This window comes from Notamacropus eugenii, chromosome 1 (assembly GCF_028372415.1).
Source record: "Notamacropus eugenii isolate mMacEug1 chromosome 1, mMacEug1.pri_v2, whole genome shotgun sequence".
NCBI classification, from domain to species: Eukaryota; Metazoa; Chordata; class Mammalia; order Diprotodontia; family Macropodidae; genus Notamacropus; species Notamacropus eugenii.
In genome coordinates this window covers 266,030,162-266,056,692 of record NC_092872.1, presented here as the reverse complement: position 1 = coordinate 266,056,692, position 26,531 = coordinate 266,030,162, and the positions used below count along the sequence as shown (strand labels likewise).

At 41.3% G+C, this 26,531-nt stretch overlaps 1 protein-coding gene across 5 annotated transcripts in view; it reads left to right on the top strand.

Moving 5' to 3' along the window:
* REEP3 (receptor accessory protein 3) overlaps positions 1 to 26,531 on the top strand; it is an 84,775-nt gene that overhangs the window by 28,831 nt on the left and 29,413 nt on the right. For all 5 annotated transcript variants that reach the window (XM_072628846.1, XM_072628845.1, XM_072628849.1 and 2 more), the window contains exon 3: positions 25,894 to 25,970. In XM_072628846.1, the coding sequence (XP_072484947.1) occupies positions 25,894 to 25,970 (77 nt within the window). The remainder of the gene's footprint in view (positions 1 to 25,893; positions 25,971 to 26,531) is intronic.

The window sequence follows — 26,531 nt, the reverse complement described above, 5'->3', positions numbered from 1 at the left end:
ATTTCTAGTAGCAAAAACCTTGACACCAAGGAGTTAGCCATCTATTGGGGAATAGCTAAGCAAATCATAATACATGAAAGTAGTGTAATATTATTGCCTCATTATGAAGGAAATAATGCATGAAAGGTTCAGAGAAATCAAGTCAAGAAATCCTTCATAAGCGCCTTCTGTTCCAAGTAGCAGGCTAAGAATTGGGAATATAATGAAAGGTGAAAAACAGCCCCTGCTCTCCAGGAGTTCACGTATAGTCTAATGGAGGAGACAACGTGCAAACAACTGACTCTACAAATAAGCTCCAGAAAGGATAAATTGAAGAAGCACTAGTGTTAAAGGGCATCTGAGAAGTCCTCTTCTAGAAGGTGGGATTCTGACTAAGACTTGAACAGAAGGCAAGGCACCCAGGAAGCAGAGACTTGAGGAGAAAATTCCAGGCCTAGGGGACTGGGAAGCTGGTAAGGTAGCAAGGGACCAGATTATGAAGACTGGGAAGACTTACATGAACTGATACAAAGTGAAGTGAGCAAAACCAGGAGAACAGCGTATATAATAATAACAACATTAAAGAGGAAAACGACTTTGAAAGCCTTGAGAACTCTATTCAGCGGAAGGAACAACAAACTGTGATGCCCAGGGTCTGAAGAACTGTATGGTGCCAGTCTCCAACAGTGAGGTAATGAGCTCCCGATGCAGAATGAGACGTACTTTTGGATATGGCCAATGTGGCGATTAGATTTTGCTTGACTACATGTATTTGTTACTAGAGTTGTTTGTCTTTTTATGGGGGAGGAGAGACAGAATAAATGCTTAATAGGAAAAAATAAAGCTAAATTTTCATGAATAACTCCTCAGACACTTGTGGTCTTCAATCAGTAACTTCTTGTGTTTTTTCTAATCTTTCTGAATCTTACTCTACAAAATGGGAATGATAATGCCACCTTAAAAAAAAAACCAAACTATTGCTAGAATAGGGAGTTTGGAGCCCTTCCTTGAAGCAGTGAAAATAAGGTAAATAAAGCAACTATGTGTGTGATGGCTCCGAGGGGAGAAGTGGTCTCTTGGTGGTATGTGAAGAATCTCCAAAGAAATCTTGGTAAGTGTTCTGCAAGATAGCACACTGGGATTAAGCCTGAGTGACCTTAGATCCTCTTTTCAACCCCAGGACTTATTTATTGGGTATGAGTGCTTTGTCTGGGATGAGGTTTTCTGTTTGTGATATGTTCAGTGCCTTTTCAGACTTTGGAGTGAGCTTTATAAGGCCTTGCTTAAGAAGGTGGCTGTTGACACAGTGAGCGTGCATGTCTCTCAGTTCCATCTGTTTCTTGTACCCTGTCCCTGAGAAACTAATCTCAGAGCCTGTGTTAGAGTCAGTCTTTATAGTCATTTGAAATCATGTTTAAAAATTACCCCATGGAAAGGATTGTTCCTGGTACCAATGTGATAGAAAGAAAAGTCTCCCTGTGTTGGTTCGGAGAAATGACCAGCTTTGGTACATTACTCTGTGGGTGCCACTTCCTGCCTCATGTGTCACCCCCATCCAGTTTACCGTACACAGCTGCCGAGGTGAGAGGCCCAAGGAGTAGATCTGGCCAGATCATTCCCTGCACAGGTTCCAATGGTTTCCTGGTAGTCCTAGAGTCCAGTACAACTCCTCTGGTTTTTAAAGCACTGTTTTTCTACGCATCTTAGAGGGTGCTACCTCTCATACAGTCTCAAATTCCAGATCATCTGACCCCCTTGCTGTACCTGTGCACAACATTCCATCGCCTATCCTTGCACCTTTTCACAGGTTGTCCCCTATACCAGAAGCTCCCTCCCTCCTCACCCCCACCTCTTAACATCCTGAACTCAGCAGCTGCCTCCTACAGGAAATTTTACCCAGCCTCCCTCCCCCAATAAAAGGGTCACTTTGTATTTATCTTCTCTTAAATGTTTGAACATTTTTTCACCTGCTCAAATATAAGATGCTTAAAGACATGAACTATTGTGTCTTTGCATCCCCCAACGTCTAATGTCATCATCACCATCACCATCACAAGCATTTATAGAGGGCTTTAAGGTTTGCCAGAGCACTTTATGGACATCTCATCTGAACCTCACAATCACCCTGGGATGTGTGGGTACTGTTATTCTATTTTACATATAAGAAAACTGAGGCAGGCAGTGGTTCAACGATTTGCCCAGGGTCACATAACCAGTAAGTGTCTGAGGCCAGATTTGCACGCAGGCCTTTGTGACTACAGGCCCAGTGTCTTATCCACTATAGCACCTGAGTGCCAGTCTAGAACATAGTAAGATCAAGATCAAAGAGAAATACAAAAAGTATGGATGAGACCAGCAAGGCAGAGTATGGGTAAGGACTGAGAAATTGGAGGCTGAGAGAACCACTTAGAAGGCTTGTACGGTGGTGGAGAGGGAGAGAACAAATAATAAGAAAAAATGGTGGGCATCAGAAAGGTACGATACTACAGAAACCAAGGAGGGGAAGATTTTAGAAGAGACATGGAGAGACAAGTTGGATAACAACTGAAGTCACATTCCAGAGGTTGTGGGAGCTGAGTCCCTAGGTGTTCATTTTAGTGGAGACATGAAAAGAAGAGGGGCTTGGGCAGAGCTGGTCTCCAATCCCAGCTCTGCTCCTTTAGCTTGATGACCCTGACCAGCTGGCTCACCTCCTTGGAGTTAGGATACATGATCTTTAAGGCTGGTGATCTGGTGGTCTTTTGAGATGTCCCCCAAGAAAGAGAAAAGAGTGACAGGAGTCAGAGGAGAGCTATGTGTTAGGATGGAGTGATGAGCATGTTTGTGGACTAGAAAGAGGGGTGGGGAGAGAGAGAGACTAACCATACCCTCCTAGCAGACAGCAGATCCCACGCATTATCTCATCCAGAACCCAATCTCTGCATTAGAAGGGTTTGAACTTTGCCCCACTGAATTGCCAGAGTGAACCGTGATTGGTCTTTTAGGAAAGGGTTTTGTTTTATTTTCTCAGTTCATTTTTTTCAGTTCATTTCCTTGCCCCCACCCATACTGCTTCTTTGCCCTTGAAGGCAGCAAGGGGCTTCAGGCACCTGAGAAAATAGCTGTCAGAATGAAATAGAAAGGCTGAAAGTATGTCCACTTTGGCTGCTTTCCAGTCTCTTTCCATGACTCTTTAAAACAGAGCCTTCCTGGGGAGTCATTTCCTGTGCAGGATGGCAGATGCAGCCTGCATGAGGTCTTAAAGGTTACAGGATCTCAAACAGAAACTCACATGGGTATTCATAGAGTTTGGGGGTATCTTTTCAGCCTAGGATTTTTTTTTCCAGCTCAGACAATTAGATAGAGTGTTTATTTCCAAATAAGTATGTATGATTTCCTGCTATTTTGCCAAGGAGCCAGAGTTCTTTTTATGAGAAGCACTTACATTAAAACATTGACCAATACCTCAAAATTTTTCCTAGTGATGCAAAGGAAAAAATACTTTACAGAGTAAGGATTATTCATTAAGAAATGGAGCTGAACTCATTGAACTCATCTCATTTTAGATTGAGAGCTTGCCTGATATGAAAATTTATGTCATATTCAAATCTGAATCCCATTGGAGATTTTTCTGGCAAAGATGCTGGAGAGGTTTGCCATTTCTTTCTCCAGCTCATTTTCCAGATGAGGTACTGAGTCCAACAAGGTGAAGTACTTGCCCAGGGTCATACAGCTAGCAAGTGTCTGAGGCTGGATTTGAACTCGGGTTTTCCTGACTCTAGGCCACTCTCTATGCACTGCACCACCTAAGTGGTGCAATGAATATATTGATGAACTTGGAGTTAGGAATACCTTGGTTCAGATCCTTCTGAAGATGGTTTTTACCTATCTGACCAAAAGCACTTAATCTCACTGAGCTTCACTTTCTTCATGTGCAAAATGGGGATAAATGACAGCACTGACCTCCCAGAGTGCTTGTGAGAACTAGGGAGACAATCTGTGTAAAGTGTTTTCAAACCTTGAAATATTATAGACATGGTATTATTGGCGAGAAATTCACCCTATAGCTTTCAAAACTTTCCTACTTGTCTGTTGCTCTTCGAGGCTTTTTTTTTTTTGTTCTGTTCTCTACATTTTTTTTAAAAAGGATGCTTCACTTAGTCCCCTTTCTTTTTTGCTCTCCTATTCCTGCCCTTTCCCTTTCACCTTTCACTTCCATTCTGTAAACATAAGGAAGAAGCCTGGAAAATGGTCAAAATGCCAAGAGGAGGGAAAGGGAGCCAAGTCCCAGTAGGACTTAAGACAGTCACTTTCAAGATACTCCAGGGGCTTTCTGTTCCTCTGAAAAATGGAACAATTATAGAAAAGCCAGAATCCAGAAGTAGAGAGGATAGGGCCCCAGTCGGTTCTCATGCTGTCCTGGAGCTCCTCAATAAAATAGTCAGATGAAGAGGAGGGGTCTGTGCCGTGATAATGGGCTGGGAGGCTCAGGGGGTCTGTAGGCTTGCATTATCTAATGTAGGTGTGAGAGTGGAAATCCTGAATCAGCAAGAGAACAGTGAAACATGGGTGAATGCAAAGTTCAAAATGAAGTTATCCTGAATGTTGAAGCGGGCCAAGACTATTATTTTATGAGCAGAGAGATTTGTGGAACTGTCTGCAGTGTTATTGTAGGGGGAAAAGTAACCTGTGCCTAGTGGAATGTTTTGTATCAGGTATGGAAAGAATTCATTGGGCCAGAAGACATGGATTCTTGTCTTGGCTCCACTGCTAACTGGCCAGATGATGGCAAAACACAGGCCTTTTTGTTCATCTGTGCATCGTTTGTTTTATTGTTGAGCACCAGCGTGTCTCTGCAACTTCCTTCCACCCAGCCCTTCCTCTGCTGCTAAGTAGATCGAATTGAATCATCTTCAAAGTAGGGCTACCTTCCAAATACTGGAACACAATTCTGATGGCCCTCCAAAGGCCTCCTCCATGCTCAACATGGGCTTCATTTTATGGTTTCTTAACCCATGTCTTGGACTCCTTTGGTAGTCACTGGTAAAACTGATGAACCCTTTCTCAGAATCATGTTTTTTAATACATAAAATATGTTGGATTACAAAAGCAACCAATTTTATCGAAATACAGTTATCATTATTTTAAATTATTATTTTAGATTATTTTAAAAAAACAACTTCAAAGACCCTGGGTTGAGAACCCATGGATTAGATAATCCTGAAGGCCTTCTTTTAGCACTAAAGTTCTAGGATTTCATGATAGGCACTAAGGAGCAAGAGTCTAAGGTGTTAGTGAGGACCTGATGAGATGGCAGACCACTGAGTTGGCAAGGTACCAGACTGAGTGGTGTGAGAGAAATTGGAGCACCAGAGCAGACCCATTCCACTGAGTGTGGAGGAGAGTTAGATAAGCAGTCATTGTTGAGCAACACAGATACTCATTTATCCTACAGGCATTCCTGTTAAGGGCAAAATTACCATGAATTTGTGAGTCTAAAACAGAATAGTCTTCATCTAAATAAAATCTCACTGAGCTTATTGCCAGTCTGCTATCTGTGGATATTGATGGTCATTGGAATTATAGGTGTCCTGTCTGCCCACTTGGTAAAACCACTGAATTACTTTTTCCCAAGCAGTCTTAATAGTTTGAATCTTACATTTCACCATGTGCAGATATTAAGGATGGTTGGAGATAGGCCAGCCTAACCTGGCCAACAACTGCCACTCTTAACACAGCCAATATCTCTATATGTGCCAAAAAAAAAAATACCATATAATTTCTCTGAACAAAACCTTCATAACACTTTGCATTGGTTCTTGTGAGGGTGGAAAGGCCTTGACTCAAGAGGAAAAGAAATCCACAACAACAAGCAGCTATTGGCTTTTTATTCCTAGAGTAATTTGCCTGTGTAATCCATTTGCAACTATTCCCAGAATCCCCCTTAACATGGGTTTAGTAAGGGTGGAGATTTTAATGACTTTCTTTTCTATATGGTACGTGCTAAGTAATTTGACACAATATGCCAAATTTTTTTTCCAAATTAGGTCTTTCCATAATTTGTTTTACTCAGAATGAAGCCCCTTTTTCATGAGTAACAATCTAAAATTAGTCTTCTTTCCAATTTATTCATTTTTGTGATAATCCCATTTGCATTTCATATTACCTCATCTCTTTTCACTTTTTTCTCTTAAGGAGGTCTAAGAATTTTTACATGTCCCAGGCACTAATGAAGGAGACACAAAACCCATACCTCAAAGGAAATATTGATTTCTAAGTTGTGTGGTATAAACCATAAGTGCATTCAGAATTTCAGAACAAGGGAGGGAGAGATTAACTTTGCTGAAACCAGCAGAAGTTTCCTGGAAGAGTTCAAATTTGAGCTAGTTTTTGAAGATTGCATAGTGTTTGGTCAACAAAAAATCAGGATGAGGACATTCCAGATCATGAAGACCTCCCAAATCTCAAAAGATACAGTGAATCTGACATAGGTCAATGTAGAGACACTTTCTGACTGAATTTGAAGGTTTTGTTATGAAAAGGCAGTGTGGCAAAGTAGTTAGGGAGCTGCCTCATGACACATCCTGGCAACATGGCCCTAAGCAAGGCACCTACCTACATAAGGTAGGGTACCATAGAGAAAAGGTCTCATGATGGTGAGCTTTAACGAACTTTAGCTGTGATATGTAGTAGGTGGTCAGGAACAAGTTTTGGTTCTCTAGGAAGACAGTTCTATTTGCAGACCATTATTTTGTTGTGTTGAGATCAATTTTAGTCCCAGCCTCTTAGAGACCATCATTTGTTTCCTAATAGAGAATATTTGCTAAATTGTAATATCTCACCAATCCAGAACCCACAAAATTCTAACTATGTTTATCTAGGATCCAGGCCCATTGGAGCTTAAAAAATGGGAAACCCAGTGGCCTATCATGTACCCTCCAAAGTTTAACATTTTATGATTGTAAGTAGGACAAGGAAATACAGAATCTTAGTGTTGAAAAGGACCACTCATCTATCCCAGACCAAGAGTTCCTTTTACAGTGTACTCATTGCCTGACTAATCAGTAAGTAAATGTTCAGCTTGCAACCTTTATTCAAAGCTTTCTAGTGATGAGGGCCTCCCCATCTGCCTGCCCACCCCTCCCTAGGCCTCCATGTCCATTTTGGAATAGCTCCAGTTATTTGGAAGGGTTTTTTTACATTGAGCTAAAATCTGCTTTTCTGTACCTGGGCTTTATAGTTCCACTTTCTAGAGCCAAACAAAATAAATCAAAATAGTAATATATATGTAGCACTTTAAGATTTGTAAAACAGAATAGAGTTGGGTTATCATCTCCCTCATTTAGGATCATACACCTTACTAATATGGCCTAGGATAGTATTCGACTTTTTGGCCACCATGTCACTTTTTGATCACTCACCTTCATACCTGTTCAAAATATTTGTGAGAATAATTTACATCCATATTAAGAACATCCTTGACAAAAAAGATAAAGCAAAACAGACTGGTTAAGCAAGTCTTTCTCTAACATGTTAAGATCCTACAAGATTCTCTGATAAATATAGCCACAGCTATAATTTTGTTGGTTGGTTTGTGGTATGGTTGTTGTCCTTTGTTCTCAAAGAGAACCAAAATGATATCTCCATGATAAAGTGAAGTTTCAGTGTGTCCATCTGTGGCTGATCAGACCAATATGAGCTCAGAATGCTCTACCACAGGTTGGGCACAGATAGTCTGTGTGAATACCTGGGGTGGATACTCTAAATTTGCCTGTGTTTGCTTTGTGCTGTCTCAGTTCTGCTTTGCTCATGGAGCACATCACCCTTTCTGATGTGGACACATCATGCTGAGCAATCCTGTGCCAGCGTCTCCCATGTTGCACAGTCAAATCCAAAGTTCTTGAAAGAGACCTTGAGAGTGTCCTTGTATTGCTTCTTTTGACCACCATGTGATTGCCTGCCCCATGTGAGTTCTTCATAAAATAGTCTTTTTGGCAAGAGTACATTTTGCATTCGAACAGTGTGGCCAGCCCATTGGAGTTGCACTCTTTGAAGTATAGTTTGAATACTTGGTAGTTCAGCTTGAGCAAGGACTTCAGTGTCTGGTACCTTATCCTGCCAGATGATCCTCAGAATCTTCCTAAGACAGTTCAAATGGAAGCGATTCAGTTTCCTGGCATGGTGCTGGTAGACCGACCATGTTTCACAAGCATACAATAATGAGGTCAGCACAATGGCTCTGTAGACCTTCAGTTTGGTAGTGATTCTAATACCTCTTCTCTCCCAGATTTTTCTTCAGAGCCTCCCAAACATTAAGCTAGCTCTGGCAATGCCTGTATCAACCTCATTGTCAGTGTGTACATCCCTGGAAAGCACGCTACCAAGGTAAGTGAACTTATCCACAGCATTCTAAACTTCTTCATTTGTTGTAACTGATGGTTCCACGTATGAGTGGTGTAGTGGTGACTGATGGAGCACCTGGATTTTCTTGATGTTAATTATTAGGCCAAAATTAACTCAGGCAGCAGAGAACTGATCCATACTTTATTACATCTCAGCTTCAGAGGCTGCATTGAGTGCACAATCATCTGCAAACCGAAAATCATGCACCAACACCCTCTCCACTTTGGTCTTGGCTTGTAGCCTTTTCAAATTGAAGAACTTACCATCAGTATGGAAGCTGACCTTGATGCCGTGTTCATCCTTGAAAGCATTTGACAATATGACTGAAAACATGCTAAAAAGCATGGGAGCAAGCACACAGTTCTGTTTTACTCCACTGGTGACTGGGAAGGCAAGAGAGCATTGTCCACTATCCAGAACCCGGGCAAACATGCCATCATGAAATTAACATACAATAATGATGAACTTCTCCAGGCAACCAAATTTTGACATAATTTTCCATAAGGCCTTGAACAAATCTACAAACGTTGTGTACACACCTCTGTTCTGCTCCTGTCATTTCTCCTGAAGTTGTCACAAACACCATGTCAGCTGTTCCTTGGCCCATTGTGAAGCTACACTGGCTCTCAGGTATATGACCATCTTCCAGGTGAAGGGTCAGCCTATTAAGGAGGAGTCTAGCAAAAATTTTGCCAGCAATGAGTTAAGAGAGAGACCTCCCTGTGATTGTCACAGGACAACATATTCCCTTTACCTTTATAGAGATGGATAATGGAGGCATCCTTGAACTCCCGGGAGATGACTTCCTCTTGGTAAATAACCTGGAAAATTTCAGTCAGCTTTTGTATGAGCAGGGGTCTCCCTACCTTGTAAATCCCAGTTGGAACAGAATCAGCACCAGGTGCTTTTCCACATGAGAGGAGCCTAATGAGCTTTAAAACCTCTTCTTCATATGGAAGTTCAGCTAAGGAGGAATTGACTTCAACCTGAGGTAAACAGTCAGTGGCCTCAGTATTGATTGATGATGATCTGTTGAGAACACTATGTAAGTGTTCAGCTCATCTCTCTAGGATCATGTCCTGATCACTAATCAATGTGGTTCCATCAGCACTGAGTAGTTGTGATGCACCATAGATTTTTGGTCCATAAATAGCTTTCAGGGAATCATAAAAGTGCTTTGAATTGTTACTATCAGCATAAAACTGAATTTCATCTGCCTTCTTATTGAGCCAGGAATCCTGCATCTCTCTAAGCTTTGCTTGTGATGAAATGAAATGCTGCCCTCTTAGAGGTGGATGAACTATCCTGCTGGTATATCTTGTAGAGTTCTCGTTTTTCATTTAGCAGTTTCTGAATTTCCTCATCATTTTCATCAAACCAGTCTTGGTGTTTGCAAGTGTTCTGACCCAGATGAGCAGATGCAGTGCTTGTACACCAAATCTCTGATAGCTGCCCACTCCTTTTCTGCTCCACTGTTGCCAGCTATGTGTTGGCTCAACTTTCCCTGCAAATTAGCATCAAACTGTTCATGCTCAGAGAAGAGCTCTAATTTGTTAACATTAATTCTTCTGGTAGTCATTTTGCCTTGGAGGGGTGTCACTTTTGATGAATATGAATATTTAGCTTGGAAAGGATAAATCTATGATCAGTCCAGCCCTCTGCACCACACGTTGCCTTTGTCACTCTCACATCATCTTGTCTCTTCTACTTAAATCACATAACAATCTTCTGATTACCAATGTCAAGCAAAGGAGATTACATACTTACCAAAAGTGTTCTCTCTCATGGAGAATGTCCGCTCAGCATCCAAATGGAAATGAATGCTCCTTTTAGATGGTGAGACCCTCACCATCACACTGCTGTTTGTAGTTGTTATTGTACTGATTTCAGCAAGCTCTCAGAATGCTACAGGGTCTTCTTAGTGAGACCAACAACCACTTAAATGAGATCAACCTAGTAATCTAAATAACCGAAAAATGCCAGTTACCAAAACAGTACAACATTTTGGGTGGATAGATAGAAGGTATTTGTGACTGCAGGTGAATTGGGCTCAGAAGTGAACTAGGAACAGGCTAGATTACATTTGTGAAATTCCTCAGTGCTTTTCACAATCCCAAACTACTGCCTAATGCAAAAACACTCAAATTTTTTTTTAACATTACTATTTTCTTGATGCTACCTGGGAACTGTGGGATGCTAGAATTATTGAAAGATCAAGACTTCAGGGCACCTAAAAACCAACTGAGAGACAGAGGAGGAATATGCAGGGTATTAATGACTTGAGTGTATTCTAAAAATGCACAGTTATGGTCTGGAATAAATAACCTGAGTGATGTAACCAAAAGCTATGAAAAGACCTAGAGGCTGAATGCCTCTAGCACATAGCCTCTCCCCTGAAGATTTAATTGGAGGCCACACCCAGGAATCACCCAGAACAAGAAGGCTTCTCCACATTGAGGAGGAGCTCCATCCAAATTGGTTCTTAGTTCACTTAGCATATGTGAAGTTGCTAAAGTTAATCTATGAGGCTATTGCTGGCAATATACCTTGTCTGTTGCCCTATAAATCAAGTGGGCACTGATCAGTTAGTGGGAAAGTCAGAGGGGAATATGACAGTATAATGCTGTGTATGCCTTGATCAGCCCCCATCAAGGCTTAGGAGGTACCCATGGGCTTTTGGTATGTGGGTAATGCATAGAGGAATACATGTACATGCCTCAACTGGCTCCCATTGAGGCTTGAGGGGATTTAGGAGAGTGCACAAGCTGGAATGCTGTGCCTGTCTTAATTGACCCCATCAAGACATAGGGGTAGCTGCCCCTGTTCCCTGTTGGCCCTGCGAGAATGGTGATTAGGAAATGCTGTAGGAGTTGGTGCTCCCATTGAGAAGATTAGACTAGAATAAAGTAAGATTATTAACCTCTCCAAAACTGTCTTCCTGTCCTTTCTGCCTTCCCAGATCAAGAGCCTATTAGAGCCTGGAGTCTAAAAACTCCAGTGCTTCCTGTGAAAACAGTCCCCCTTTTCAGAACTTCACAGGTTTAGATAATTTTCACTATAATTAAATGTTTAAGTGTATTTGATAATAAAATGTCATATGCCATCAATTTATGTATAAGATGTTATCATATGAATTACATCATACAGATTTGGGGATGTTTTTGTTCTACCCCCTCAGTGCACAGACACGCACCCCATCTAGCACTGTGGGTCAGTTAGCTAACTGTATCTACTTTGGCATTCTGGATCCTTTGTGTCCTCTATGTATGGTTTTATCTTGATGGTGTGGATTTCTCTCCCTGGACTTTAGCCAAAGTCACCTTTTCCCTTCATAGTTCAGGCCCTCATCTTGGCTCACTGTAGCTCCCACTTGGGATAAAGGCCTAGGCATAAAGCAATCTGCCCCCCCCTCCCCTAGCACCACAAAAAGCCTTGAAGTCTTTCTGAAGCCTTCTTTTACTGTTTGTTGTTAGACCCAGCTGCCATGCCCTGGTATTGTCTCAACAGAGCCTGGGATTCAAGGGGTTAGAAGACCTTCCTCCCAGAATTCCCTTATCCCCACCTCCACCATTGCCTTCCCCTCAAGCATAAAAGTGCTGGGTAGAAGCTCACCTCAAGGTTGGGGACCACTGATACACATGAAGAAATTTTCCTTTAGTTTTAGAAAATCAAGGGCACAGCAATTCCAGTGATGGGGAAAGTCCCTTCAGCTTTGGGAATAAAATCTTGAAATGGAGTAGCCAAATCCTTTGAAAAGGACACAATCAGCAGCTCTTTCTTTAGTGACTTCAATGTGGAGGGTCCTAATGGAGTTAAAGAAGACTTAAGCACCTCCCCTTGACCTCTTTCAACACCTATTTGGATCCTAGTGTAAAATCTGGGGTTTCTATCCAGGGACTGATACCAGGCCAGAGAACAGTCAGCCAGAAGGTTGTCTGCATGCGACTTTAGCTGTGCAGGGCCAACGTGCACCTGGGTTTAGGAAGGGTTAGGAGAGAATGCTTGATCAGGTTTATCAGCTGATACGAGTGTGCCCTAGAAACAGTGGGAGGAAAGCTCAGCTGGATTATGGGTGGCCAGAGAGAGCTCCAGGAGAGGTCTGGGTAAGCCAGTTTCAGGCTTGAGTGGTCAGTCAGCTTTCAGTTGGAGGAGAGAGACTGCAGAATTCATTGTTATTGCCCTTCTCCTTTCTTGGCCTAGTGGACTGAAGTTGGAGTGGAAGTTTGCTGTATTCTGTACTGTGATTTCTCACCAGTACCTTGAGGTTCAGGCCAGACAAGATCAGACTGATGGTAGGAGACTTGGTGAGTCTCCCATCTCCACTGCTCAGTTTGATCCATATGCCCTGGGTGTTGGTTTGTTTTCAGTAGATATTTCTTAAGTTCCTGTTAGATGTTGTCCTTCTCCCCAGGATTTTCAGACAGTCCCCAAGCATTTATTAAGTACTTAGTATGTGCTTGACTCATAGTGCTGAGAGGGCAGAGGTAGTCTGAAACAGTTTTATAATCCAGTGTGGAAGACCCATAAATAAATAGGGACAGGCCAGACAAGTTCAGAGCAGATGGAAGGTAACCTTAGCCCTGGCAAATGTCACCGTTTAAGTAGATAAGTAAAAAAGAAATAACTTAGGAGAAAAGGAAAGCAAAGCATTTAATTGCTTACAGTGTCCCCCAGACTGTTCTGAGACCTCATGTTCTTAATGGGGGGCCATAGCACACAAGAGAGTTCACCTGGATGCTGTTCATTCACTCCTCCTGAGTATTCTCTTTTCTATAGGTTTTGGGGACACTTCTCTCTCCTGGTTCTCCTCCTCCCTAGCCAGCCTCTTCTTCTTAGTCTTCTTTGCTGGATCCTCCTCAAGATCATGGATCCTAACCGTGGCAGTCCCACGGAGCTCTCTGTCCTGGACTCTCTTCTCTCACTATTCTACTTCACTTGCTGAAGTGATCAACTCCCATGAATTTAATTATCTTCACTGTGCTAATGATTTTCAGATCTCCTTATCCAGCCCTAACCTCTATATGGACCAACAGTCTCACATCTCCAATTGCCTTCCGGACATCTCAAACCACATGTCCTGTAGATATCTTAAACTCAAAACAGAACTCGTTCTCTTCCCCCATAAACCCTCCACCTTCTTAATTTCCTCCCAGTCCCTCAGGCTTGGCCACCTAGGAGTCATCTGGATTCCTCATGCTCTCTTACCCCTCCTACCATGGCCAGGCTGCTTCTAAGGCCTGTGTTCACCACTGCACCATCTCTCCAGTATGCCCCTTCTCTCCTCTGATCCTGACCTCACACTGCTGAAGACCCTCATCACCTCACACTTGGATTGTAGCAGTAACGTTTGCTCGGGGGGGGGGGGGGGGGGGGGGGGGGGGTCTGCCTACCTCAAGTCTCTCCCCACTCCAGTCCATTTTCCATTCAGCCGCTAAAGGGTTTTTCCTAAAACACAGGTCTGATCAGGCTACTCTTCTCATTAGACTCTAGTAGCTCCCCTGTCACCTCCAGGATCAAATACAAAATGCTCTTTTTGACATGTAAAGCCCTTCATCACTTAGCCCTCTCCTGTCTTTTGCAGTTTCTTACACCTTACTCCAAGGTGTATAGAGTTCAGGGAGAACTAGCACCTCTGGGGTGAGGGCTACTCATCCACCTTTGGTGTCCACCTTTCCCCACTCTCACCTGTGCTCCAAGGAGCTGTAGCATGTGCAGTGGCCACACCTCAGTAGATCATCTTGGCAGACAGGCTAGACCAGGTTGAGGGTAACCAAAGGGTCACAAACCTGTCGGTGAGTTAGGAGGGTGTCTGCCCCAAGTATATGAGAACTTCTCCTGGTGCAGTGAGTGGTTGAGAGCACTTTGTTTCACCAGCACTGAAAGTGACTGAAGCAGAAGCTATGGAATGCTTAGAACTTGATCAGACATCAAAGACACCAAGGTTATCCACTGAACCCTGGGTCATCAGCAGTCATCTTGACTTTTGTCCTGCCCCTGGACTTCAGTGATTCTGGAAAAGAGTAAGGCTGATGACTTTGTGCAGCTCTACCTCACTTAAATTCAGGTCACACAGGAGTCAAGACATCACCCTGTGATGTCACAGGCCTTTAATGGACAAACTCCAACATCACCACACTCCCCACACACACTCTTTGTTCTAACAGCCCTGTTCCTCCATCTCCAGACTCCATTTATTCCCTCTGGCCGCCCCCCATGCTGGAATGCTCTCCCTTCTCATCTCTGCCTCCTGACTTCCTTAGCTTCCTTCACATCCCAGTTAACATCTTATCTTGTACAGGAAGTAAATCCCAGCACCCTCTTAATTCTTGTACCTTCCTTGGGTTCATTATTTCTTTTTTATCCTGCATGTGGTTGTATTGTCTGCTTATTGTCACTCCCATAGAATGTGAGTTCCTTGAAGGTGGGGACTTGTTCTTTTCTTTGTGTCCCCAGATTTAACACATGTGGCATATAGTAGGTGTTCAGTAAATGTTTATGGACTGATTTCAGCAGGCCTCCCAGGAAGACTTGATTTTCATCCAGAGGGTATCTGCTGCCATGTGAATCCCACATTCAGGAACCTAAAAGGGCCTGTTGTTAGTCTGTTGGGAGTGGCTATTTTGGTAAGATCTGTGGGGAGAGGAGCAGGGTCAAGAGTAACTTCCCCATTGCAGCGAGGAGGTAATACATTCCAACCATTCACTGATGTCAGTTTGTGACAAGAATCCAAGGCTTGAGATCCTGAGATGAGGAGTCACCGGGGCAGGAAAGGCAAGCGCATAATATGTCTGAAAAGGTGGGCTAGTGGCATATTGTAAAAGGCTTTAAAAAGGCTGTGCTGAGGAGGGCAACCGGGAGCCACAGAGGAGTATTAAGCGCAGGAGCACCACAGTCAGATTTTTACTTGGCAAGGATGATGATTCATTGACATGGCACTTTGAATGTTTACCAAGGGTCATATCATTTTTCTAATCATCCCCGTTGTTCTTTTATACCCAATAATCCCTCCTTCCTCACTGATGTTTTCATCATTTTTATTGACTTGCATTTAGCAGTAATCAACCCTCTGGAGTTGTTATTGACATTGTCACTTTTATAACCTCATGATGATTCTAAGTATTTAATGGTGAATGTACAGGTATCCTTTTTAAGAATAATTAACTTCTCTTTAATAGGCTGTTAGTCAACCTTTTTGCCTAGTTCTCAAGAAATAATTATCATTTTAGGATTGTTTTTCACTGCCCATTGTTTTAGTTCTCTTTGAGTCCGAAAGAGTTAATTTTTATTAAACTCAGAAAATAAAGAGATGATTAAATCTTAAATTTTCCCGAAAAAATAAAAGAATGTCAAGTAGAGACCTGGCCTTCCTTCATCATTGATGACCAGTCACAGCCTGTGTTAAAGGCAGGAGATATGCCCCAATGACATAGAGCACAGCTTGTTGGGCTGGGCAGACATTCACACTTGTGTATGCTTACTTTACAGTACACTCAGGCCTAAAATAGCCTTTAATCTCCCAAGAGAAGGAAGCAAAGGATACCATCACATGACTGGCTGGGTTTTGTCCAGATTGAAATGCCAAGAAGGTTGTGTAAGCTTTGTGGGGTCCAACTAAGAATTAAGGCAAGTGGAGACGTGTTCAGTCGCCTGGGCATGGCTGTAACCCATAGAAATAACCCTCAGCTGCTTAGTGCACTTCCATATGATGGGATGGTTTTCGAATTTTAAGATGAATCATTATGAAAGTGTTTTTCATTTAAAGTACTAAATTTTTATAAATAGATTAGTTTTGTTATTTCAGTGATTTCACACATCAGAAGTATTCTTTGAATAACTTTATAAGTATTTGTTGTAAATGACATTGCCTTGGTTTGTTACTTGCTTTCAAATGAGATGAAAAGTATAAGTTAGAAAATAATGAAAAACATTTTGGATAGCGTTTGGAGGGGGGGCCCTAAAGTTAGAAAGACCTAAGATCAAATCAAGCCTCAGGCATTTACGAGCTGTGTGACCATGGGCAAGAAATTTAACCGGTTTCCCCAATTGTAAAATTAGCATCATAATAGTACCCATCTCACATGTTGTTGTGATAATATTTGTAAAGCACTTAACCCAGTGCTTGGCACACGATAGGCACTTAATAAACCCTTTTCAAACTTTGAAGCTAGTTTGGGGGGAAATTTGTCATTCTAGTATGACCAGTTTCAATTATCACTATAAAATAGTGATTAAAGTTATTTAAAATAGAAAAATGATATACAATTATACTGGTCCAGAGAACACTCCTCAATGATTTGGTACACAATTGAGAACTATGAATTACATTTTTAAAAAACCATATGCAGCCAAGGCAGATGTCACCAAGTCTGTTCTCTTGGACTCTGTTCAGTATCAGTAGCAGATGCTGTATTCCCTGACTCAAATCTGCTTTTTAAATTTAGAGTGGGATCTCACTGCTGCCCACCCCTTGGTCAGCCCTTCTGATACTTCCAGATGGCTTTGTTCGCCTCTTGTCCCCCTTATAGATGCAGATTCCTGGCCCTCTTCGCTTGCTGACAGATACCTGACTCCCTGTCCACTCATTGGACACGCTCCTTGGCTTCTCCTGTACCTCGAGACAAATGCCAGGCTCTCTGCCCTTTCACACCATTTGCTGGCTCAGGTTTTCAGTTGAGTGCCTAGGACCTTGCACCCAGCTCTCATAGTGAAGCAGTGACTATCAGACACATTTCACCTTGGATGCCTATGCATTCTGTGAAACTCGCTGCCTGATAGATGAACTGCATGAACCAAGTCATTTAATTAATGCAACATCAGTAACCCAGATGAGTGGGTGGAGAAAATATGCCCACGGGCTTGAGAAATCATGCAGGTGGAGCCCCAGAGGGATGATCTGTCAAGTAGAAGGAGCTGATTGGTGCCTCATTTACTTTGTTGACTGTGGAACGGGAACATTATAGAGATCATCTAGATTTCAGCAGTCTTCCCTGTTCTTCTATGTGCTTAATTATTTACATGTCTCCTCCAAAAACAACACCCCCTCCCAAAAAAAGGCCCTGTCCTCAAGGGGCTTACAAGCTAAGTTAACAATAAAATAGAAGTTCCTTTGGAATAAGGACTAAGGAATAAGTTGTATCTGCAGTGTCCCCCACAGGACCCCACATACATGGTAGGTATTGATTCCTACGAAGTCGTAACATTCCATTATTTGTAGCCATTTAGCATTGGTATTAAAGAGACTATCTTTTTTGGCAGCAGCCTATTGGGGATCCTTGAAAACTTTGCCCAGTTTTTTCCCTGCAGCCTTATTCTCCTGTTCAGTTCTGAGCCTCAATCGTTATACAGGTATAGGTGCACCTTGAGCTACTGTGGATCAAGAATGAGAAGGGACTCATTGCTAAAAAAAAAAGAAGCAGTAGTGATGTGAGTTGGAAAAGTTGGGTTCTAATCTAAGCTTTGTGGAGGGACACAGCCTTTTTCTCCTTGATTGTAGCACTTTAAAAGCCAGATTTTCATTGCAATTCTTTCTTTTCTTCCTCTGGCTTAGTTTTATGTATTTGCATAAGGTATCACTTTTCATGATTGCTCTAGAACATGGCTCAGCAAACTTTGCCCAAACGTAGCTGTTTTTGTATCCCCCATGAGCCAAGGTTTTATGTTTTTATAAAAGGTTTATTGTATTTAAAAATAGAAAAACGTTTCCTAGCATGGGCTGTACAAAAACAAGCAACAGGCCAGATTTGGCCCATGGACCAGAGTTTGCCAACCCCTGCTGTAGAATTAAAACATGTTCTGATTTTATAAGACATGTTAGAAATATTACAATTCAGAATCTCATGTTTCTAGATTGTCTTTTGAAATATGCATCTGTTTTTTAACCTTGGCAGTTGTTTCTCCTATATTCTTTTGAGAAGGCTGTAAGTGGTCTTGAAGCCAATTTTTAATAAAAAGCTTTGCTAACCTAATCCTTTACTGTCACATCCCTTCCCAGTCCATTAATGGACCTAAGGTTAAAGTTTGTGGTTACTGCTTCAGATGACACAAGCTCTCATTAACATCACTTGTAATTCTTCACCAGCCTCCTCCCTTATTGGAACTAAATTGTGGATGTCGTTGTTCATTTCATCACCTTTGTGAAAAGGACCAATGATTAATTCTGAAATTCCAAGAAAAATAATAGCAAAGAATAATTCAGCAAAGAAAATACATATGAAATTGTAGCATCCAAATTTAGGAAAGTTTAAATCTATGAAGTACTCAAGATGATTGAGTATCTTTTTCTTAAAAAAAGGATGTTTTCCTTGATATGATTCCATTATCTATTTTTACATCCTAGTGATACTATTCAAGTTTTATTTGTAGAAAGCACAACTCTGCATTTTGAACTTCAAAGAGGAATATTCCAAAAGGGCAGAGTGACAAGGTTGGGCGTTCCAGGACCACAGCAGTAAGCATTTTTTAAGCACCTACTGTTGCCCTCAGGCACTCTCCTTAATTGCTAGGGGTACAAAGAAAAGAAAGCTTGATCAATAAACATTTATTAAGTGCCTTCTGTATGCCAGGCACCAGAAAGACCAGACCTTGCTCCCAAGATGTTGACATTCTAATTGGGGAAGCAACATGCAAATAGCTCCCAACAACATTCAGACAAGATCTAGACTGAATATTTGGAGATAATAATCAGAGAGAAAGCACCCACATTAAGGGTAATCAAGAAAGATTTCATTTTGAAAGTAGGATTTTAATTGGCACTAGAAGGAATCTTGGAGGTAGAGATATGTAAGGAAAGAGTTCCAGGCCTGGAGGACAGTCAGAAAAAGTGCCCAGGGCCAAGAGAGTATCTTGTTCATATATGGGGGGGCTGGATAACATGCTTAGACCTGTACTTTAAGAAGATCATTTTGGCATTTGAATAGAGGACAAACTGAAATGGGGAGAGATTTGTGGCAGGGAGACCAAGCAGCGGTCTCTTACCAGAGTCCAGGCATGAAATAATGACTGTGTCAGAGGAGAGAAGGAGCATACATGAGAGATGTTATGGAGGTAAAGTCAGCAGGCTTGGGCAACAAATGATTGAATGGGGCCATGGGTGGGGATAGGGTGAGTGATAGGGAATAGTTGAGGATGATGAGCCTGGGTAACTAGGATGATGGTGGATCCAGAAGTTAGGAAGAGGAAAGGAGTTGGAGGGGAAAGACAGCTATGGATGTGGTGAGTTTAAGATGTACACTAGATGAATGGAGGAGAGCAGAGAGGTTAGGGTTAGATCCAGAAAAACCTGGGAAGAGCTATGTGAACCAAGGCAAAGTGAGGTGAGCAGAACCAGGAACACATTGTATTGTATTTGTAATCATTGTAAGAATGATTAATTGTGAAAGACTTAGCTACTCTGTTCGCGACAACAATCCAAGATAATTCCAAAGGGCTCATGATGAAAATGCTGTCCATCTCCAGAAAGAGAACTGATGAACTCTTGAATGCAGGTTGAAGTATACTTTCTTCACCTACTTTATTTTTCTTGCTTTTTTTGAAACATGGCTAATACGGGAATATGTTTTGCAGAATTTCACATATATAATTGACATTACTTGCCTTTTCAATGGGTAGGGGAGGGCCTGGAAGGAAGGAGAGAATTTGGAACTCAAAAAATTTTTAAATAAATGTTAAAAATAAAGGAAAAATCATCTTCACAGTGATAATAATTAAATTCATGGGAACTGATGAGATCATCAAATGAAGTACTGTAGATCTGAGGGGCCTGCAAACTATGCTCCACAGGCCAAATGTGGCCTGCTATTTTTGAAAAAGAATAATATTTTGTGACTTATAAAAGTTATATGAAATTCTTATTTCGGTGTCATTAAATAAAGTTGTATAGAAGCACAGCCATGCTCATTAGTCCTCATTCATTTCCATATCATAGTCTGTGGCTGCTCTTACACCTCAAAGCAGACAAGTGGTTAAAAAAGGAGACTACATATAGTTCTCTTATGCCTTCTCACGGCTGCTTGCTGCACTCTAAACTGAAGTGATGTGGAGATAACCCAGGTGTCCCACGTATCACCATAACATGGCATTTTCTATTATTACCAATGCGTATCCATCATGTCAAAACAAGAAGGGGAGAGGGAGTCAGAGGGAGTTAAGATTTTTTGAGCACAGGACCAAGATTGAAGTTTTTCTGAATAAGATGAATCACCCTCAACCACTATTACCAAACACCAAAGAGCTTTTGGAAATTAGCTTTGGATTGTAGACTTGATAATGTTTCTTAATTGATTCAGCCAAAAATTAAAAAGCTTAATAGCACTTATCTGTGAAATTTATACTGTGGTAAAGTTTCTTCAGTGACAATGAATGTTGTTTAAGTCACAAGTAATGGTAAGCTGCTTTATACACCTCTTTTGCTGTCAGAGTTGAAACAAGAACCAAGATCTCCATCCTGACCCACATTTGCAGCTTAGAGGATGAGCCCAACAGCACTTGTTGGACCTTGATGCAAGTGCAAAAGAAACTTCCATATCTCAAAATCATTGAACTGTTAAGCTGAGGAGATTCCACCTCCCTTTCAGTGGGAAGTATTTAATCTGTAACGTAAGGAGATGCTAAAAAGACAAAATCAAGAGAAAAATCTAATAGAATTCTAAAAATGTCTTCCAAGCTTTGAATGTGTTCCATTAAAATCATATGCTTGTGGATTGATATCAGCATTTGGCAGTGCCTATTTCTGTGAAAAGATATCTTCGAAGATGAAATACATAAAATCCCATTAACAGATGAATGTTTACACTCAGTTTGGATGATAGGGAACACTAATTTTGAATCCCCAATTAAGCAAAATGTTATTCCTCCCCCCCAAAATTATATTCTTGCCATTAGTCTGTCTGTGTTACAATTAATTGTAATCAGTTATATTTTGAATTTCATTAGTAAAAAAAATTTGTGGAAATATTTTCTCTCATATAAATACCTAAATAAGATAGTTACTATCTGACTCTTTACAGAAAAAGTTCATCTAAGCTCAGGGATAAAGGCCTCATTTCTAGAATATATAGAGAACTGACTCAAATATATAACCATTCAAGTCATTCCCCAATTGATAAATGGTCAAAGGATATGAACAGGCAATTTTCAGAGGAAGAAATTAAAGATATCTATAATCATATGAAAAAATGCTCTAAATCACTTTTGATTAGAGAGATGCAAATCAAAACAACTCTGAGGTACCACATCACACCTATAAGATTGGCAAACATGACAGAACAAGAAAATGATAAATGCTGGAGAGGATGTGGGAGAGTTGGAACACTAATTCATTGTTGGCGCTGTGAGCTCATCCAACCATTCTGGAGAGCAATTTGGAACTATGCCCAAAGGGCTACAAAAATGTGCATACCCTTTGACCCAGCAATATCGCTACTAGGACTGCATCTCCAAGAGATCATAAAAATGGGAAAGGGTCCCACATGTACAAAAATATTTATAGCAGCACTCTTTATAGTTGCCAAAAACTGGAAGTCAAGGGGATGCCCATCAGTTGGGGAATGGCTGAATAAATTATGGTACATGAATGTAATGGAGTACTATTGTGCCATAAAAAATGATGAACAAGAAGACTTCAGAGAGGCCTGGAAGGACTTATATGATCTGATACTGAATGAAAGGAGCAGAACCAGGAGAACTTTGTGCACAGCACAACGACCACAGTGTGCGAGAGTTTTTTCTGGTAGACTTGGAATTTCGTAATAACGCAAGAACTTATTTAAAAAAAAAAATCCCAATGGTGGTTTTCTAAGGCAAAACGCCTTCCACACTCAGAGAAAGAAATATGGAAGCCATTCGCAGAATGTAGCAGATCATGTTTGTGTGTGTGTGTGTTTTTGTGTATCATGTTTTGATTTGTTATATGATTTCTTCCATTTATTTTAGTTCGACTACATAGCATGACTATAGTGAAAATGTACTCAATAGGAAAGTATATGTAGAACCTATACAGAATTGTATACTGTCGTGGGGAGGGAGGCGGGTAGTGGGGGGTAGGGGATAAAATCTTAATTTTATGGCAGATTGTAAAACATTAAAAAAATAATAAAAAAATAAATGTGGAATTAAAAAAAAAGAATGCGTGTGTGAACTGATGTAAGATCTCATGCTGTCTTGGGCAGGGAGTGGAGAGGAAGGAGAAGAAAAATCTAAGACTTATGGAAATGATTGTAGAAAACTGAAAACACAAATTAATAATTAAAAAAATAAACTGCAGAAGACACTTAAAAAAAAAAAAAGTTCATTGACCCCTAGTATCAAAGGATAAGAGAAGAGGGCCCAGGACAAAGAGATCTCTGTGAGAGACACTCACAGTTAATGGGCATGACTTGGCTGAAGAGCCAGTGAAGGAGACGGAAAAAGAACACACAGATAGGAGAAAACCAGGAGAAAGTGGTATCCCAATGACCTAGAGAGAAGGCAGGCTACAGAGAAGTAAAAACGATGAGGGCTGGGGAGAGGATAGGTGAAGGACATTGGATTTTGCAATTAAGAAATCATTAGTAAACGTGGAAAGAATGGTTTAAATTTAATAATGAGGAAAAAGTAAATGGGAGCACCTATTGTAGACCGTCTTCTCAAGGAGTTTAGCCACAAAAGGGAGGTAAAGATAAGGGGTCAAGTAGACAGGGAAAGACTGAAGAAAAGTGAGAGCAGGGATGGTGGAGGGGTGATCTGCTAGAGAAGACGAGCAATGGAGTCACTTGGATATGTGGAGGGGGTTAACTGGGCGAGGAGAAGGGCCACTTCATTGTGTGATGCAGGGATGAAGGAAGAGCTCATTGCAGAAGACATCGGAGTGGTGTGAGAAGGTAGAGTTCTAAATGAATGGCCTTGGTTTTTGTTTTTTGATAAGATATGAGATGAGGGTCTCAGCTGAGAGGGGGAATGGGAACGGAGCCATAGGACATTCAGAAGAGCTGCTGTTGAGAGTGGGAGAGTTGCTAAGGGAGGTCTGAAAGGTTTGTCTTATAACAGTAAGAGCCTCATTGAGGTTTTATAACATAAATTTATAATGGACTCAGTCAACACAATTTTGAGATTTTCTCCAGCTTTGTGCAACAGCATATGTGTAATAGCAAAAGCTGGGGGTTATGGAAGCATTCAAAGCTGAAGCTTTGCAGGGCAAGTTCAGGGATACAGTAAAGGAAAGAAAAGGACAATATAGAGTTGATGTGGTTCACAAAAGGGTCAAGATGAGTCAACAAAGGAGCATGTGGGTCAGTTCAAGGGAAAAACTGAAGGTCACGATGTAGATCAAGAATAGAATGTGAGGTTACAAAGCAGGAGGAGAGGTGAAACAATGATCTTTTGAGATCAGATACGGGAAACCCAGAGTTGGTGAACATGAAAGTGGTATATTTGCGTGTGATGGCAAGATCGAGGATAAGATCATTTTTTTGTGTGGCTGAGGTGAGCTGGAGGATTAGATCAGGAGTAAGGTAAGGTTATGATGAGCTTTGGGTATTTGAGGGGTGTGTGTGTCTGTGTCTGTGTGTGTGTCTGTGTCTGTGTTTGAGGTCTCCCAGTATGCATGCAGGAGTTGAGGATAGCAAGGCTGGGAGCCTGTCAGCGAACTCACTGAGGAAACAAAGGAGATGGTGGTGTCCTACAGGGTGATTGACAACAGCTACTAGATTTTTGATTGGATGGCACTTATGGATTGAGTGAACCTCAGAGGGAGGAGAGATTACTTAGTGATGATAGAAGTAGATCCTGGAAAAGGAAATGGGAAGCAAGGAGTGGTCCAACTGCTACCACTTCCCCCATCCCTCCTTGACAATTGAGATGAAGGGAATGAGAGTGAGCCAGTGCTAGAAAGGGAAGCCAGGTCTCAGCCAGAAGATGGAAGGAATGGAAAAGGCAAAAAGTAAGATGAAAGCAGATTTATCACTGATGGAGGAGGCATTCAGGAGAGTACAGTGGAAGGGATAGGTCGCTTTAGAGTGTGGCATTGTCAGGGTTGGATTGAAGGCAGTGGGAACAAGGGATTGAGTGGTGGGGTTCAGAGGATAGGCTGGGAGTTTAGAATCATTGGGATGGGGAGGGTGAAGCAAGGGGGAATTTTTTAATCAGTGATCAATGAGAATAGTTATGTAGATTTTCCAAACCATGCGAAAGCTCAAAAGGGATGCTAAGATCAGGAAATAGTCAGCCCATTTGGCTGGAACATCATGTGCATAAAGGGGAGACAGCAATCAAACAAGGAAAGGGCTTATATGGCAAACTAAAGAGTTTGTGTTTTATTTTAGAGGGAAAGGTCCCAAGAGCAGAGGACTAGCATCATCAGATTTGTTCTGAATGCCAGTCAGCCAGAGGAGAGGTGGACACAACTTGCAGTAACATGGTATCAGTGTGAATAGAGAGGAACAGAGCAGTGGAAGAAACAGGGCTGAGTCTTTGAAGCTGGAAATGCCAGCACTGTGGACCTCAGGTTAGATGTATGTGTGCTATCTGATAACCAGTCAAAGCACATTTAGTCACCAGCAGATGAATTTGCCTCATATTCTGTCCACCTGCCTATTTTGAGTAGTCCTTGGCCAGATGTAATAATGATCTGATTCCAGACTGTGGTATCCATTGTGTTCAATATTCATTCTCAGTTTTTGTTTCCTCTACAGATTCAGTAAAGATACCATCCATGCCTTTCTACGAATTATTGATAAAAATGTCACATGAGCAGCACCCAGCACAGATCACTTGGGTGTACTTGCATCTAAACAATACCATCTAGCCCCTATTTAGCTTTTTTACAGCAATAGTTTGTGATAGTTCAGACAATAAACTAAAACTTAGCTAAACTGAATCTACAGTATTCCCTTGTATACAGGCCAATTTTGATCACCATGTCCTGTTACTCTCTCTTTAAGAGTACGTTTGGGAATATGACTTCAGGTGCAGTCCTATAGTTTATAGGTGCCATTCTTGTCCCTTTCTTGAAGGTCAGGGTACTTGGCCTTCTCTAGTCCTGTGGTACATCTGTGGTTCTCCAAGGTCTTTCAGAGATCACAAACAGGGCCCCAGAAGGACCCTCAGGGTCTTTTTTTCTCTCTCTTACAGTGTTGTGGGTAGGAGGAGAGGGGGAAAGGAATCCTTCGAAAAGGAGGATAGCGTCAAAAAGAGCATCAGAAAACATTGAAGAAAAAAGGGGCTAATGTGAGAAAAAATAGTTATTAAATAACCAGTGGTAATAATGGAGTAGAAGTGAACTGCTCAACGATTCTAGAAATAACTGAAGAGAAGACTGCCCATGCATCTGATGTCTAGTTTGTATCATGGTATATTGGATATCAGAGCCATCCATGGTTCTCCTCCCCCATTCTCGGACTGCTTCAGTAGTGTGAGAACACAAATAGAAGCAGAATCAAGTCTGGTCCTTACTAGTTCTTTGTAATCATTATACAGATTGTGAATGACATAGGATTTTTAGTTGGAGACCGTTTTTCTTTATAATCCTCAACAATCTTCTGTTACCTTTGCTGTTCTCAGGTTCGATGGATGATGTATTGGATTGTTTTTGCCCTTTATACTGTGATTGAAACGTTGGCAGACCTAACTGTTGCTTGGTAAGTTCCGAGATTGAAAAAGCATTGGCCCTTCAAGGGCCAATAATGAATTTGGTTGAGTCTCTATTAACTAACTGACCAAAGGCAGTTTCCCTGACTACTCTGTACCTGTTTTCTTGTCAATAAAGCAGAATATCAAGTGAGAAAGAGTGCAAGTACTTTTGAATCAGGATAAAGCTGTGTATAAGATAGTGGTATTGTCATCATTCATGGAAACTGAAGCCTTTCTTAGTTTACTGTGACCTTTGGGTGTTGTTGCTTTGTTTTTGCAAAGGAGAATTCTGGTTACAACAACCCATTTTGTTTAATTCACTTTGAATATGAAATTAGTTAATTCTTTTAAAAGGTAGTAAAGAAGGTGTCTGCCCTTAACCCTCTCCATGTGGTAAATGGAATTATAAAATCTTCTGGGAAAAAAACCCAAATTTGTCTTCTACCACAAACACTGTTGGAGCCTTTTTAACTGCTAGGAAAGAAGAATATTCAGTATACAGAAATCAAGGAGATGTTATAAATAGAAATTTTCTATGAGTAGTATTAGATATCTCCTTTGGAGCTTTT